The 16,258-nt window shown below is 40.2% G+C and overlaps 1 protein-coding gene across 3 annotated transcripts in view; it reads right to left on the bottom strand.

Annotated features, from left to right (window-relative positions):
- Window positions 1–3,884: 3,884 nt before the first annotated feature.
- Window positions 3,885–16,258, bottom strand: part of Gdap2 (ganglioside induced differentiation associated protein 2) — a 255,170-nt gene continuing 242,796 nt past the window's right edge. For all 3 annotated transcript variants that reach the window (XM_065220798.1, XM_065220799.1, XM_065220800.1), the window contains 2 exons: window positions 4,911–5,109; window positions 3,885–4,840 (listed from right to left, as the gene is read on the bottom strand). In XM_065220798.1, the coding sequence (XP_065076870.1) occupies window positions 4,784–4,840; window positions 4,911–5,109 (256 nt within the window). In that variant the 3' untranslated portion in view covers window positions 3,885–4,783. The remainder of the gene's footprint in view (window positions 4,841–4,910; window positions 5,110–16,258) is intronic.

The raw sequence follows: 16,258 nt of genomic DNA, 5'->3' as shown, positions 1-16,258 counted from the left end.
CAGTCGAGGTAGGTGAGATTTTTCAGAGGCATACAAATCTCTGGTCACGTCTTCCTTCGCAAGGGAAGTAAAGCCGTTGGTCCCGGCCTATGTGTGTTTGAATGGGTGCGATATCCTACGCAGGTGTGGAAGCTGCCTTCCTGCACATTCGATTGCCGTCAATGGATGACAATCGATGTCCGTCGGTGATTGGCACTAGATTGCGGAACAGAGACCGACGTTAAATAATGGAAAGAAGAAGAAGAAGAGAAGACCGTCTACAATTCTCGATAATGTTTTCAAAGGGACGTATCAGCTTTTGTAAACAATGCATTTGATCGTCAATTTAGCGTAACTGGTAGCTAACCCACGCATGGTAACACTACCGCCAAATAGAGGAAATTTTCCCCTACCTGCTAGTGGTGTTAGTAAGCGAGTGCGAGCTACCAGTTACGCGAAATCGATTATCAAATGCATTGTTTACAAAAGCTGATACGTCCCTTTGAAAAAGTTATCGAGAATTATAATTATCAAGTAAGGAGCAAAGAGATACCTGCGATTCGTGGAAGAAAGCCTACGAGGAGGCCTGTTGCTGTTGGTGCAGCTCTACTTGATTATTCGGGTGAGATCATTCCTTTTTATTTATTTATACAGTAACCTTTCTATATCGTTAGGACATCAATTCAAATTATCGTTTACCAAAACAAACCTTGCTGCACACCCTACCCTCTTACCCGACGTCCCAGTGATTTCTCGTGGCAGTGCAGAGGATTTCTCGGCTTCCATCAAAGCGAGTGTCACGTCAACACATTCCCACCCATTTCTTTCTTGACCTGCGTTCGGGTGCGGCCAGCGCTGGTATTGCCCAGTTTGAGATCACCAGTCTATTGGTGTTCCCAAGCATCGTCTTTAGGTTCTTTGTATAATTACAGGTGGTCTGGCAATAACAGAGTAGCAACCGTGGGCGGTCATTCATGCTCATGTACATTTTAACATTATACCGTGAAGCCCCTCTAAAGACAAGATCGGTTTGCCAGAAACTTAAATGGAGGTGCAGATTTCGGATCTTCGAATCAAATGATTTGACCAGCACATGTTACCTTCATCTTCATTTTCTTTATTTGTGGATTTTTTTTTTCTTCGAAATCAAAACGAATTTAACATTTTCATTCATTACCACTAATCAATCGTCGCATTGCACTGCACAGTGGTTGGAATATAAAAATTAATGAACTTAATTGTTTTTGAGATGAATGAGTACATTTTTGGGCTTAAGAATGTTCAGAAAATATTCATAATTTGAACTTTTGCATCGTTCGTAAGGTGCAGCTGTACTTCAGAAATCTAAGTTTTTCATTTCAATGGATAGAAAGTAGTTTTCCTTGGCAAAATTGGGGACATCAAGTTGCCGTGACTTCAGTACATCGAAATACTGGAGGTAGTTAGAAAGTTGCTTCGTAAAAACAGTTTTTTTAACTGTTCTAAATTTTATTCTCGATATATCTCTTCAGCATGTTGGGCAAAGTTTCAGAAAATAATGAACACCCAACTTTGCCGAGGACACCAAGTTTATACATCTTTAATTGTAAGAGACATTTCGATTTTTAAGCACAACATAGCTCTTTTCAAAACGATATAACTGAGTTAGCTGCAAGGGGTTGCACTTACAACAAGTTTTATTTTACAGAATGAAAAACTATATTTATTGTGAAGATCATAAGTATCTGTTAGTCTCCTGGAAACTTAGCTGGAAACTCATTGTTACTATTTAAAGTCCTTACAAATAATCTTAATTCCTTGTGTACTAAAACCAATTTATGTTTCCAGGATACTTACGGATTCTGATGATCTCCAAAACGAATATAGTTCGTTTCTAATGCTTTAAAATCAAACCTGTTGCAAGGGCAGCCACTTGCAGCTAACTTAATTGGAAAGTTTTGAAAAAGGCTATTTTTGCTTAAAAATCGATATGTCTCTCACAATTAAAGATTTAGAAACTCAATTAGTAAGCCATCGGCAAAGTTGTGTGTTTTATTAGTTTCTAAAAGTTCGGCTGAAATGCTGGTACGACGAAATTAAAATGTACAAAAGTTCAAAAAACTGTTTTTATTACGCAACTGTCAAACTACCTCCATTATCTGGATAAACTGAACTCATGGCAACTTGATGTTGCTTATGTCGTTTTCGTTTTTGCGGTGTAGCTACACCGGTGTCAATTCAGGGTGTAGCAATTGGTTTCACCTTTGTTTAAAAACAATTCTAGATAGAGCTGGAATTAGGGCATAGCAGCTTTTGAAAACAATGACTTCTTTCGATGATTTCTAGACAGTTAAGGCTCGCCAACGCAAATCAACAACACCATCGGGTAGAAAAAGACTTCCCCTACCCGACGGTTATGTTGGTTTGCGTGAGCGTACATTGAGTTCCTAGAAATCGTCACTAGAAGTCATTGTTTACAAAAGCTGTTACGCCCTAATTCCAGCTCTTTCTAGAATTGATGATGAGCTGTCAATGACTCGCAATTATTGCTGCGACAACGACGAAAACGACAACAACTGTGCTAAAATAATCCTTACTGTCTCTATCTGTTGAAATTAAAAAGTTAGTTTTCTGCAGTACAGTTGCACCTTAATAAAAACTTAAGGTGCATGCAACAGAAAAAAGTGCGCACTCATCTGAAAACAATTAAGTTCATGAATGTTCCCTTTTAAGCCACTGCGCACTGCTTGGCTCAATCTATTTGATTTGTATTGTTGTTATTTTCTTCGCGTCTTCTTTGCCGCCAATTTCCTACTATAAGTACTCGACTTTCTAAATAATTGTTTAACAATACTTTACAACATGTTTTTGTTGGATTTTTTTTTCTTCCTTTTTACGTTTATTTGGTTTGCAAATGCTCATTTTTTCCTATCTCTGTTTTATTTTCAGCTATTTGCGCCATGCAGGATTTTGTCGGGGTTTGCCTGTTTCTTTGCTGGTGTGTTTAACTTTCGAACTTGCTTCTTTCCACCTGTTCGTGTTTCCTGTACTAGTAAACAATATCAATTATAAGAATAATATTCAATGCATTTGCTGATTCGCTTACAATTTAACCTATAATCTCCTAAAATTTAAACAAGTCTTTTCAAGATAACACATAGACACTAGACGAAAAAGTTCGAGGAAAACATTTCATTTGCATTTGTGGTTTAGCATTGTTGTAACTCTGTGATTAGTTCAGTAGTAAGTACCCTAGATTAGCATGAGAATATAACCATGAAAGTGATTCGGATACGCTTTCTCCTTCTGTATAATACTCTGACAGGCTCGTACGCCTTAAGCATCTGTGTTTTGGTTTTTGGTTAGAATTTTGTTGTGTTAAACTTTGAGTGGGCGCCCGCCTGCATCTTCAAACTTCTTCTTTTGCTACATACTAAAAACATTAGAAACAGAACAACGGTATCGAGAAAGACAAATTGGGGTTTCGATTTTTTTGTTCCGTGCAAACAATCTTCCTCCAGTCGATTGGAAAGGTTTCTTTTGCTTTTTAAGGTACGACTATAATACATGTGAGTTAATTGGTTCCTCGGCGCGAGCTCAACTCAATTTTTTTTGGACAACAAAAATCATTTCCCACTCGCATCTCGCTTCGTACTCGTAGTTTAACTTGATTTTTTTTTCATCTCTCCTGATTAGCTTTAACAACAAACCTTCTGAATGGCTTCTCTAAAAAAAGTGGCTTCTTTTCAAGAAATTGCTTCACAATGTTTCACCAACTAGTGCACTCTCGCTGGTTCTTCGTATTATCCTCTTCACAAACACTTCCCGCTGATCCTCGTGGCCTATTTAAGCTGAGCTTATTATGCTTCTAAAAAGGGGTGCTTGCACGGATTTGTCTCCTTAGGAGGATTTGATTTTTTTTTAAATGTTTCTTATACTTGTTGTTTCGGTTCATAAGCGCAAGGGAATGCTGTTGTTGTGTTTTGTGTTCGTGTTGCTTTGCTTAACACGTCGACTAAATTCAAGCTTCCTCTACAACAAAAGCCGCATAGCAGCATTAATATCCTAGGGATTTCTTTTTTTTGTGTTTATACTTCCGGGTTGCTTCTATTTGCTGGTTTGGGGCGGGTCCTCTTCTAAATAACATTTTCACGTCAGCCGCGCTCTTGCTTATATATTCTTGTTTTTCACTAATTCTATAACAAAGTTGTGTGTGTGTGTGTGTTTCTTGTATCAGTTAATTAACCCTTGTTCTCCTAGCAATTAGTTGCTTTGCTTTATTAAATGTAGGTATATAGCATTTTAACCATAGTCTCGATAAAACGTTAAGAATAATATTTGTTAGCTACAGATTTCCGTCGCCTTCAGCTCCTTTCGCTAGATTGTTGTTTTTTTTTTAGTTCTCTAAATATGGGTGTAGACGTTTTCTTCAGTTTCTGCCAATAATCCTCACTTATTTTCAATAATCATCTTCTCTATATTCAACGGTGGAAAGGAAGCAAATAGTTTTCATCTTGTTTCGTTTAGAACAGTGTTGTCGATTTTATTTTTGGTATGTTCAGTATTTTAAGATGATTCAATTACACACTACATATGAAAGAGTACGCCGAAATGTTTCGTTTTGCTCGGTGAAAATTAGGCGAAAAATGAAAATTTAGTGCTTCACACAGCTACGAACTGGTACGAGAATGATGATCATGATGGGTTGCAAACGGAACTTTGGAGCATGAATATCTATGAGAATCGATTCACTACTGAGCTTGATCATCTTAATTATCTGAGGAGACGATGCAGTAGTTGATGATTGTGGGTGCGGTGAAGATCCTTAGGATGCAGGCGATGAGGTGTTGGTGATTGGTTGGAAGTAGTGGATTCCGTTCGTCTGGAATAAAAGGGAAAAGTGGGCCATTATTTGTCTGCACTAGTCAAGGGCAAGTCAAAGAGATACCAACCGCCATATCGTACTCGGTGATGTAGGCGGGAATTTCCAGCTGATCCTTAGTGATGGCGGAGTACAGGTGCTCAACGCCGGGCAGTGAGTGAACCTTGGTTTTGATGGCCGGAGCCATGAATGTCGTGAACCACCAGGTCATCATCTTAGTCCAGAACGTCGGGTGCACGATGTAGAATGCCTTCAAGTTCTTCTTGTATCTGGAAACAAAGGGAAGATTGGGAAGAAGTTATGGAATGAATTTGTTTTCTCTTTTTGTTTTCTTGGAAAGTTAATTTAATGGAATTATTTTTTTCTATTCTCGAATTTCTTCTTCTAATATAAGTTAAGATCAAATCCCCCGAGATCCCTAACATAATACATCCCAGCACCAATCGCCACATCAATGCACCATTACGGTTAGCACCATTGCCAACAACAACAACAACTACAACGGCGGCATTGACGAAGACGGGTCAACAGCACTCATGGAAGCCAACACCATAATCGAACTCTGGGCCGAAGTCTAACATCAGCAACTCTCCACCTGTCAACATTATAATCAAACTCTGAGACCACTAGCCTAGCGTCAACAACTTTTTACTCGAGAAGCGAATGCAGCCTATTACAGCATAAACAAACGACCATCTAGCAGCGAGCAACGACCCAACCTTTGGATAGAAGACGCATCAGCAGTTCCACGCATTTGCAGCAGCAGAACAATGACAGCATTCTTTTTGTAAGAAATAACTTACTCAGCTCATCGATAGGACTTTAGGTTTTCTTTTATTAAATTCGGAATAAACGGTTCAGTTGGTCTAGAACCATAGTAGGAGTTAAACGTTATTTTTCTTTTGGGATGTTGATGACAGCTCTCACAAGTTATATACAGACTGTACTCGAAAAAATGCAACAGACAAAAATTATCACCAAAAATTCAAGTCGGATATTTTTGAAACTCATATTAGCTATGTTTTTGCAAAGTTGGCTTATTCAATCTCCTCTCCTAGGCTAAATGCCCGCACCTTGGACTTAACGTTACCCATCAAATCCTGTGCAACACTTGCGCCATATTCATTACACACTTTCATCCACTCTTTCTTCAAATCCTTATCGTTTATGAAAACCTGCCCTATATTCCGGAGCTTGCCCTTCATAATCGCCCAGAATTTTTCTTTTGGGCGAAATTGTGGCGAGTTTGGCGGATTTGCCTCCTTCGGCACAAAAACGTTAGCTTCATACCACTCCATTACCGGTTTCGCGAAATTGCACGATGCCAGATCCGACCAAAACAGAGTGTCACCTTCGTGGGATCGGAAGGACAGCAGGTGCTTCTGGAGGCATTCTTCTCTATATATTTGGCCGTTGATGGTGCTGGTCGTTATGTATGGCTTGCTGAATTTGCAGCACCCATAGATCGCCTGCCACACTAAGTACTTCTTGGAAAATTTGTCGACCTTCTTCTTCCGGAACATCCAGGCGGGACTTGCCGACGAAAAACTCCAGGCCGGGATATCTCCTTGACGTCCGCTTTAATGTATGTCTCGTCGGCCATTACGATGCATTTCGGCTGCACCAACCACACGCCACGGCCACCGTATTCTGTTTATCGCTAAAGCTAGGCACTTTCCTACCTTCAAGATATGAAGTCCGACCGCTTCATTGTCTGCTGGAGGAACCAAACGGAAGAATTGACCTTCTTGGCCGCGTGTCGAATCGAAAGGTTCGGATTACGCTTGAAGTAATCCCTCACCTTCCTTGCTCTCACGAGGTCAGTCGTCTTCGCTTTTCTTCTGCTGCCAGCTCGCCGCTGGGTCGGCTGGGCCTCTTTGAATGATTTTACCACACGGAACACGGTCGAATTGTCGATTCCAAACTGTTCCGCGATCCACCTGTGGGACTGCCCTGGATTTTCCACGAATGCTCCCATATTTTTTTTTGTCGAAGCACGTCTTGCTTGGCAACCATCTCGATAACCACTTGACAGATTGTGACAAGATTTTGCACATGTAAACATAACACTCTAAACAAGTTTTGCTCAAAATTTCATCAATTTTTACCCATGCAATAAAAAGTTATACACAAAAGAAAGTGTTGCATTTTTTTTCGAGTACAATCTTTAAACGCCAAAGTTAGTCCGTAACGCTAATCTTAATATTTGGAATGGATCATGCTGTTCTTCTGGATGAACATCTCGTCAGAAGTACTGTGAATTTCTAGTAGGAAGTTCCCGGAATTTATTGCCAGCAGTTCTCAGAATTTCTCCTTGGTAGTTCTCTGGATTTTTAGTCGGAGATTCTGTGAAGTTCTCTAAAATTTTCGTCGGACATTTTGTGAAGTTCTCATCGAAAGTTCTCTGAATTTTTCGTCGGATGTTTTCAGAACTTCTACTCGGAACTTATCCGAACTTCTCCTCGGATGATCGCTAAATTTATCCTGGCCATATCTTTGAATTTTACGCCGGATGTCCTCTGATCTTGTTCTCGGAATTCTGTGAACTTCTCTTCGAAAGTTCTCTGAACTTCTCGTCGGACGTACTATGAACATCTTCTGAATCATAATTTTTTGTATGGCTCGTCACAGTTTTCAAAACCCCCCTCCCCCCTTAACGTGTGACATAATTAATGGACGACCCCTTAGGTACAACTTTTATAAACAACTTACTTACCTTACCAATTAGGCTAAGGCCTTGTTGTCCTCTGCTGTCCGAAGAATTCGTCTCCACTCTACTCGATCCATGGCCACAGTTCGCCAGCCTCGTAGTCTGCGAAGGGTTCGCAGGTCACCTTCTACTTGGTCGATCCACCTAGCCCGCTGCGCACCTCTTCTTCTTGTTCCTGTTGGGTCGCTTTCTAGAACCATTTTCACTGGGTCGTCGTGCGGCATTCTTACGACGTGCCCAGCCCACCGTAGTCGCCCAATTTTTGCAATGTGGACGATGGATGGTTCTCCCAGCAGCTGGTGCAATTCGTGGTTCATTCGCCTCCTCCACGTTCCGTCATCCATCTGCACTCCACCGTAGATGGTACGCAACACCTTCCGTTCGAAAACACCAAGCGCGTGTTGTTCCTCCACGAGCATAGTCCAGGTCTCGTGGCCGTAGAGGACCACCGCTCTAATCAGCGTCTTGTAGAATGTGATGAACTAGCCTACGGCTAAAAATCACAAAAATAAAGAAAAAAAAAAAAAAAGCGTCTTGTAGACAGTCAACTTCGTGCGACGGCGAATTTTATTCGACCGGAGCGTCCTCCGGAGTCCAAAGTAGGCACGATTCCCTGCCATAATGCGTCTTTGAATTTCTCTGCTGGTATCATTTTCGGCGGTCACCAGTGAGCGCAAATACACGAACTCATCGACCACCTCGATTTCGTCACCGTCAATCTGAACTCGGGGTGGGAGGCTAACATTGTCTGCCTAGAACCTCTTCCTTTCATGTATTTTGTCTTTGATGCGTTGATGGCAAGTCCAATCCGCCTAGCTTCAGCCTTCAGTCTGATGTACGTTTCCGCCATCGTCTCAAAGTTCCGTGCCATGATGTCAATGTCATCGGCGAAACCAAGAAGCTGGATGAACTTCCTGAAGATCGTGCCACTCGTGTCTATCCCAGCTCTTCTGATCACCCCTTCTAACGCGATGTTGAATAGCAGACACGAAAGTCCATCACCCTGCCGTAACCCCCTTCGAGATTCAAAGGGACTCGAGAGTGTCCCCGATACTCAAACAACGCACATCACTCGATCCATCGTCGCCTTGACCAATCGCGTCAGTTAATCCGGAAATCCGTACTCGTGCATAATCTGCCATAGCATCGATCGATTGTGTCGTATGCGGATTTGGAATCGATGAACAAATGATGTGTGGGCACGTTGTATTCGTGGCATTTCTGCAGAACCTGCCGAATCGCGAAAATTTGGTCCGTGGTAGCGCGAACGCTCTTGCATATGGTGACAGACGGCGGCATAGAATTTGGGAGAGTACCTTGTAGGCGGCGCTCAGCAGTGTGATCGCGCGGTAGTTGCAGCAATCCAACTTGTCGCCCTTTTTGTAGATTGGGCATACGACACCTTCCATCCACTTCTCCGGTAATATCTCCTCCTCCCAAATCTTGACAATTACCCAGTGCAGCGCTCTAGCCAGTGCTTCACCACCGTATTCTAATAGCTCACTTGGTAGTTGATCTACACCAGTTGCTTTGTTGTTCTTCAGTCGACTGATCTCCTCCTCAACTTCTTGAAGATCGGGGGCCGGTAGCCTGTCGTCTTCTGCGCGTGCTCCAAGGTCTGTTGCCGTGCCACCTTCGTTTTCTGCTGCTTCACCGTTGAGGTGCTCGTCATAGTACTGCTTTCACCTCTCAATCACCTCACACTCGTTCGTGAGAAGATTACCCTCCAAGTCCTTGCACATATCGGCTTGCGGCACGTAGCTTTTGCGCGAACTATTTAGCTTCTCGTAGAACTTCCGTGTGTCGTTTACGCGGTACAGATTTTCCATCGCCTCGCGATCTCGGTCTTCCTGCTGACGCTTCTTCCTTCGGAAAACCGAGTTTTGTCTGTTCCGCGCTTGTCTGTATCGCTCCACATTCAATCTCGTGCGGTGTTGCAGCATTCTCGCCCGTGCTGCATTCTTCTCCTCCACTAACAGCTTGCATTCGCCGTCAAACCTACCTAGTGCCGCTGCAGCTGTATTACCTATGGCTGAACGGATGTCCCTCCAGCCATCTTCAAGAGAAGCTGCGCCAAGCTGCTCTTCCGTAGGTAGTGAAACTTCCAGCTGCTGCGCGTAGTCCTGGGCAACTCCGGCGTCTCGTAATTACTGAATGTTGGGTCGTGGCGTTCGACTTCGACGTGTGTTATGCACCGTCGAGAGTTTTGAGCGCATGCATACTGCAACTAGGTAGTGGTCCGAATCTATGTTCGCACTGCGGTAGGTGCGGACGTTGATAATGTCGGAGAAGAATTTCCCGTCGATTAGAACGTGATCGATTTGGTTTTCTGTGTGTTGGTCAGGTGATCTCCAGATGGCTTTGTGGATATCCTTGCGGGAGAAAAAGAACCTTCGAACTGCCATACCCCGAGAGGCTGCAAAGTTCACGCATCGTTGGCCGTTGTCGTTCGATACGGCATGCAGGCTGTTTGGCCCGATTGCCGGTCTATACATTGCCTCCCGTCCTACCTGAGCGTTCAAAGCCGCTCCTAACATGGAGAACAGACGCCATTTTAAGCCGCACCTACATGATGAACATACGCTCGGGTTTGGTGAAGCATTTCCTCTATCACCGTACTATGGTTACCGCGCCAGTGTTCGCGTCGCACCTCTTCACTTTGCTAATGCCGGACTGGCAACATTGCCCAGGCTACGCCATCCAGCTGTGTCCATGTTTCAGCTGGTAGTCTTTTGTTATAATATGACTCAAGGAGGCGTAAAGTAGGAACTTGTGAGGACCAGGGCTTTTATAAACAACACAGGTTTTTATTTTGTAAAACAAAAAAGTAAGTTTTAAAAATTCCCTAATTTGAAGACCACCCTGACGTTTGCAAACACCAAAAGAAGGGAACTTTTAAGGACAAAAACTTCTTCGAAGACACCAAATGTCCAAATATTGAAACAAATGTACTAGCACATTTTATTTAATTTGTCATTAGAGTGGTCCTATGAAATCCATCTTTTGCTAAAAACTTTTTTATTTGCAATTTATCATGAAAGTCATTTTCTAGAGACTTGACTTTTAAAACTCTTTAAGACGAATGTTTTGTACCTGAATTTGTTGCCTGTATCTCTTCTAATAAAAAAGATATACCCAATTATAGTAAAAAATATGAATAAATTCAAATTGATTTTATATGAGTTTAAAAAACAACATACCTCCAATTTTTCATATTATTGAGAATAACATACGCTCTTTCAAATACCGTATAAGAATCTTTTTTTTTGTTTGCCCCAACCAGAGATATTAACATTTGAAAAGTGCATATTTTTAGTATAAAAACGTCAATAACTCTTGATCGGCTAAAGATATTGACAAGCTTTATGCAGCAAAAATTTGCGTCTTCTTAAGATCTAAAAGTTATTTCAAGACACCTTTGCTGAGAAATTCGAAATAAGAAAACTAGAGCAAAACAACTGTTTTTTTAAGAGCCACCCTAACTCAATTTAAGAAAATAACTCTAAATCGGCCAATTTAAGAGATACAAAAAAGTTATTTTCGACAAAGCTGCTTGAAATTAGCTCAGCTATAACTTTGCCCAAGAATGTATACCTTAATTTATTCAAACAAAAAAAATAAGATTTATAATTTTAATGATAATAGGAACCACCCTAAACTCCATTGTCTTGAAAATGAGGGCCTAACTATACGGAACAACTTTGTAGAAGAGGTTTTGTCTAAAGTTTCAATTTCAGGCTAAAAACATATCATTCCACCTAAATCTGCATTCTGGACCACTGTGCACTGGTCCAAAAAAAGTGACTTTAGTGCCTAAATTTAAGGTGCAAATCAGATTGGATTTAGCCTTTGTATGTATAAGTATGCATTAATGATTTGAACGTTTGTATTGGTTTTAGTACAGGAATACCAATACATATAGTATATTAGTGTTTATCTTTGTAAAGGGGGGAAGTATTATAATTTAGCAATTTTAAGTTTAACTGCATGATTTTCTAAAAAAATAATGGCAAGTGTAAAATTCAGATTCAAATAAATTCATACATGTAAAGGGTCATGTACTTATTACGTAAGGGTTTACAAATATGAATAAGTATTTTGTTTACATTAATGCTAGTATAGACACACCATACACCATAGCACAACTTCAAGTTTTCGGTTATGGTCTTATCTAGAATTTGTGGATCCGAAGTCCGAAAGAAGCTCCAATTTCAATAATGGGCCTTCGACGATATTTATATGTTTGATTAAAGAACAGAGAATAATGGCATTTTTTTGTGTATAAGCTTGTTCAATATGTGATTTTCAGATAATATTTACTCTTTATTTCAAAATCACTGAGATTGCATCTTATCCGTCGATAAAGTTTATTCGGAAGTTTTTTATCCTTCCTCGACATTTGCATCTTTAAACTTTAAAAAACACTCAAATTCACTGCCCTCACTATTGACCAAATATGCTGAATCTGATTCAGAAAGAAAGATCAAGATCTCTTCAAACTCCTCATCGCTTTCCGGTTCCGGTTCTGGACTATACATCACCACGCTTTCACATACTGGATTCCTGTTTTTACACTCTAAAGCTTCGCGTTTTAAAGTCGCCTTTTTTGCCTTCGTTAAATGCGGCATTTATATCTCTGATTCAAAAACTGCGCTCAGAACACGAAGAAGTTACGCACGAATTGAGCATAATTTTTACATACATTAGTCAGCTGGTAGTGCTGCCAAAAGCAAGTTTAGTATTGAGTCATAATTTCTGTTAGTACTCGAAATTATCATTTACGAAGTAGAAATGCATTATGACGCGTAATAAGCTATCGCAATCAACATTTCTTTCAATTGTAACGCAATCCTCACGCAACATTCATTTGAGAATGATGTTTTATTTTGAATTCGGTGAAATGATTCTAGCAACCTTGTGAATCAGCCCTACTGAAAATAAACACACACACACTCTGAGACTGTGCCAACAAAACAGGACTGGTCATGTGTTTTTTTTGTCCCTTTCTCACTGTTGTTTGGCAATGATTATGACGTAAAACATTTTGCATTTTAAGAGTGCGAGAGTAAAAGAAACAACAAGCCTGACTGCCAGACCAATGCATAGAAAATTAAACAACAGGAAAGTGCTAGTAAGGCGCCGGGGGGAAGCGATCGACGTTTCCAAAATTTTGCAAACTTCGTTTGGTGAAGTTTTCGCGATTTTGTGCTCGTCGTCGCGGATTTCTTAACGTTTTATTAATAGTTGAGTCATAGACTTACAACGTGAAGCCATGTACAAGCACGGAAAGTGTTGTGAAACATAAAAAAAAATGAGCAATGAACCAAAACATTGCTTTTTTGGAGTGTGCTAGTGTAGTGTAGTGAGAAGGTGTGCGTTGGCGGCCCCAAAATAAAATGATGGCACGCCTCAGTTGAAATGGGCAGTTTTTTTATCGAAAAAAGTTACAACTTAGAATCATGTGAGCGGTATACCAAGGTAGGTGTTTTAGGTTTTTGTTAATGGTATTCCCAATTTTCAATGTGCGCTGGAATCCACGTAAAATTGGGTAATTACAGTAGTGTCTCTTAAACACACATACACTCGCAAGTATGAGTTTGTATGTAGTTGAATTTTTCGAACTGATTTCCACCAAAGAAATAGTGACTTTAGCTACTTTTTGTTCAATCTTTTAATTTTGTCGAACCTCTTAACGAAATCCCTTCATAAAGAGCTTTATGAGTGTGTTGATTTATTTCCTTTTAATTCCGTTATAATTGCTTATATTTTGACAGATATGCGTATTTCGTCTACTACTTCCAGACTACATCAGTGCCAGGTACTCAACACCTCTGATTTGACTGACTTGAAATTAACGACCAAGACACTAAAAAGTGACCTACTACCAGCCTTGTGTATATTCTATTTAAAATTAAACTTCTATAAAAAAAATCAAGCGCTCAGAATTTAATTTATCTTCATTTATTTTTTTTTCTTTATGTCCAGGATTTCAAAAAATATAAATTTTGAAATGATCTTGATAGCATTGGAAATCTGCAGAATTTCTGTAGCATATTTTGAAAAAAAAAATTATGTCTCTTAGGTATTCCGTTATAAATTTCTCTATAATACTTATGAAGACCTTCTTTAAAACACTATTTGAATTCTTAAAGATTAAAGTGAGTTTTGTAAGCTTGATATTCCGAGCTGCAATATCACAACTTGCAACTTGAAATCAAGCATGATCTTGTTCTTTGGTGAGATTTGATTTTTTGATATTTTTCCAACACTGGTTCCCTCAATTCACATCCATTGAACCGTTCTGAACGGCCATAACGTTGTGGTAATATCACTGCATTGCTAATAATGTATATAGAGGAAATGGCTCTAATGTTGGCCTATGGTTCTAAGATTGGGCCCATCGCTTAAAATCTGCTATTCATCAATTTTATCTAGATGAACGAGTCATTGGATCGGTACTAATGGATATTTTTGGTCACTATCGAAAATTTAGTCGCTTACATTTAGGTTGAAATTACATCCATTTCCCCTATTTATATATTTTCCGGTACCATATGGAGTCAACAAAGCAAAAGTGAAAGGAGAGCAGCAAAATGGAGCACATGCGATACGACAATGAAGTGATGCTCGTTAAGAAAATACCCGGAGATGGGCATTGTCTATTTCCCGCAGATAATGGACTTACATCGAAATGTCGTGCCACACATCAGAAATAACATGAGAGACTTTCGAGAGACTAACAGTGATTCTGACTGGAGAACTACGAAGCGTTAGAGAGAAAAAGTTCAAAGAGATTCCAAAGGAAGCAATCAACAGCGGCGGTGATCACCTTCTGACTCCCGGACTAAAGTTATCTGCAATTACCGCAAACGAGAAATTGCAGATAGTTTTCTTCCATAATACCACTGCCGGCCAGTCGGGCTTAGACTAAATACACACACACACAAATCTCATTGAAAGTTTCCTCATATTTTTTTTGAATATTCCTAATAAATCCTTTGGTATTATTCTCAGAATTTTCATTGAATGTATTTCTGATTTATCTTTTAATGCTGCTTCTTCCCTTAGAATTCAACTCCCAGTTACATCGGCGCCGGTGGTGTAGTGGCAAGCGTGATTACCTCTCACCCCAGCAGGCCTGGGTTCAATCCCAGTCGGCGCCACCAGGATGTTCTGAGGCATAAAATCTCTGATCAAGCCGTTGGTCCCCGGTTCATGAGCTGATGGGTCGATAGGTAGGGTCCAGGTGTGGAAGCTGCCTTCCTTGCGTCGGTAGCATGGAAAACAAGATAGACGGAAAACAAATCAAGGGAAAAAAACTCCCAGTTATGAAATTCTCACCTAAGAAATTGCTTGCAGTTCTCGAAACAAATTCCTTAGATTTCTCTTTAAAATTTGTCAGAACCCTACAGGAATTTGTGACCGAATCCATTTAAGGTTATATGCGAATTAAACTGAGATTTAATTGTAATCCTCTTTAACATACCCTCTATGAGATTTTTTTCCTTGATTTGTTTTCCGTCGATCTGTTTTCCGTACTGAGCACCAATGCTACCGACGCCAGGGAAACAACTCCTGGACACCTGAACCCGACCCATCGACCCATCAACTCATAAACCGGGGACCAACGGCTTTACTTCCCTTCCGAAGGAGAGGCAGTCACGCTTACTACTACACCAGTGACACCGCTAACCCTCAATGATTTTTCCGAAAATTCCCATGAAAATATGCTCCGGATTCCTTTTCTCCCAGTTACCTCGGAGTTCTCGTCAGATTTATCATAGTATAATCCTCCATCTCGTTCAAGTTTTTTTATAATTCCTTAAGAATTAACGTCGAAAACTATTATGAATTTGCATTAAAATTTCTTTTGAATCCTATTCAAGGTTGGCTTGAAATTCTGCTCAGATTTATTTTTCGTGGGTGACCCCACTCTTTTGATCGATGTTATGTTATTAATTTAAAATATTCTCTAAATTTATCCACCAAATTATCACTAAGGTTCCTGGATGGGTAAATAATAAAGGTTCTACTACCACTTTCATTTCAAAATTTGGCAGACCCAATTCTGAGAAAATCAGGCATGATTATACAATGTGAGCTTTGGAAAATGTTGTAATTTACGGTAATGTTTTAGAATGCAAAATTTGAAAATTTGAAATTTAGAAAAATAGGGTTAACTACCCCATTTCCGGCCTATTTAGCACAAATCGCACTTATTTTTTCTTAATCTAGCTCAGCTTAGCACCAAACGGAATGTTATTATTACTGATGGCTTCCAAATTTATTTACCTTTCCGTATGTACCGTAAGATTTGATAAAGAGAAATCAATCGTTGAGATATTGTCAAAAGTCTAACACTGCTTCTTGACGCCAAACTCGGCCTACGGATTCTATACTCGGCCTAACGCATTGAAACACCATTGAAACGCCATTGAAACGCCAATGAATTCACTTCGACCTATCGGATGAAGATAAAAATTGATTCGGTCGGAGCGCTTCTTTTGTTTTTGGGAATAATGGGTGCAAACCTTCATATCACGCGTTCTCATTGACTTTCTTCCGTAGCCTATTAGCTAAAGTATCGTACCAAACGCACAATTGACTCTGAAATCAAGGATTTATTTGAAGTTTTCTGTTCGATGGGCCCAAAATGAGCGATTAGGCCGAAGTAGTTCTCTACCCTACCTGCGAAATAAATTTCATTC

Source organism: Ochlerotatus camptorhynchus, unplaced genomic scaffold (genome assembly GCF_037179485.1).
Source record: "Ochlerotatus camptorhynchus isolate MF236.1 unplaced genomic scaffold, CSIRO-AGI_Acam_v1.1 ptg000132l, whole genome shotgun sequence".
In the NCBI taxonomy this organism is placed as follows: domain Eukaryota; kingdom Metazoa; phylum Arthropoda; class Insecta; order Diptera; family Culicidae; genus Ochlerotatus; species Ochlerotatus camptorhynchus.
The sequence above is the reverse complement of the archived record's forward strand: the minus strand, read 5'-3'. Positions and strand labels throughout refer to the sequence as shown.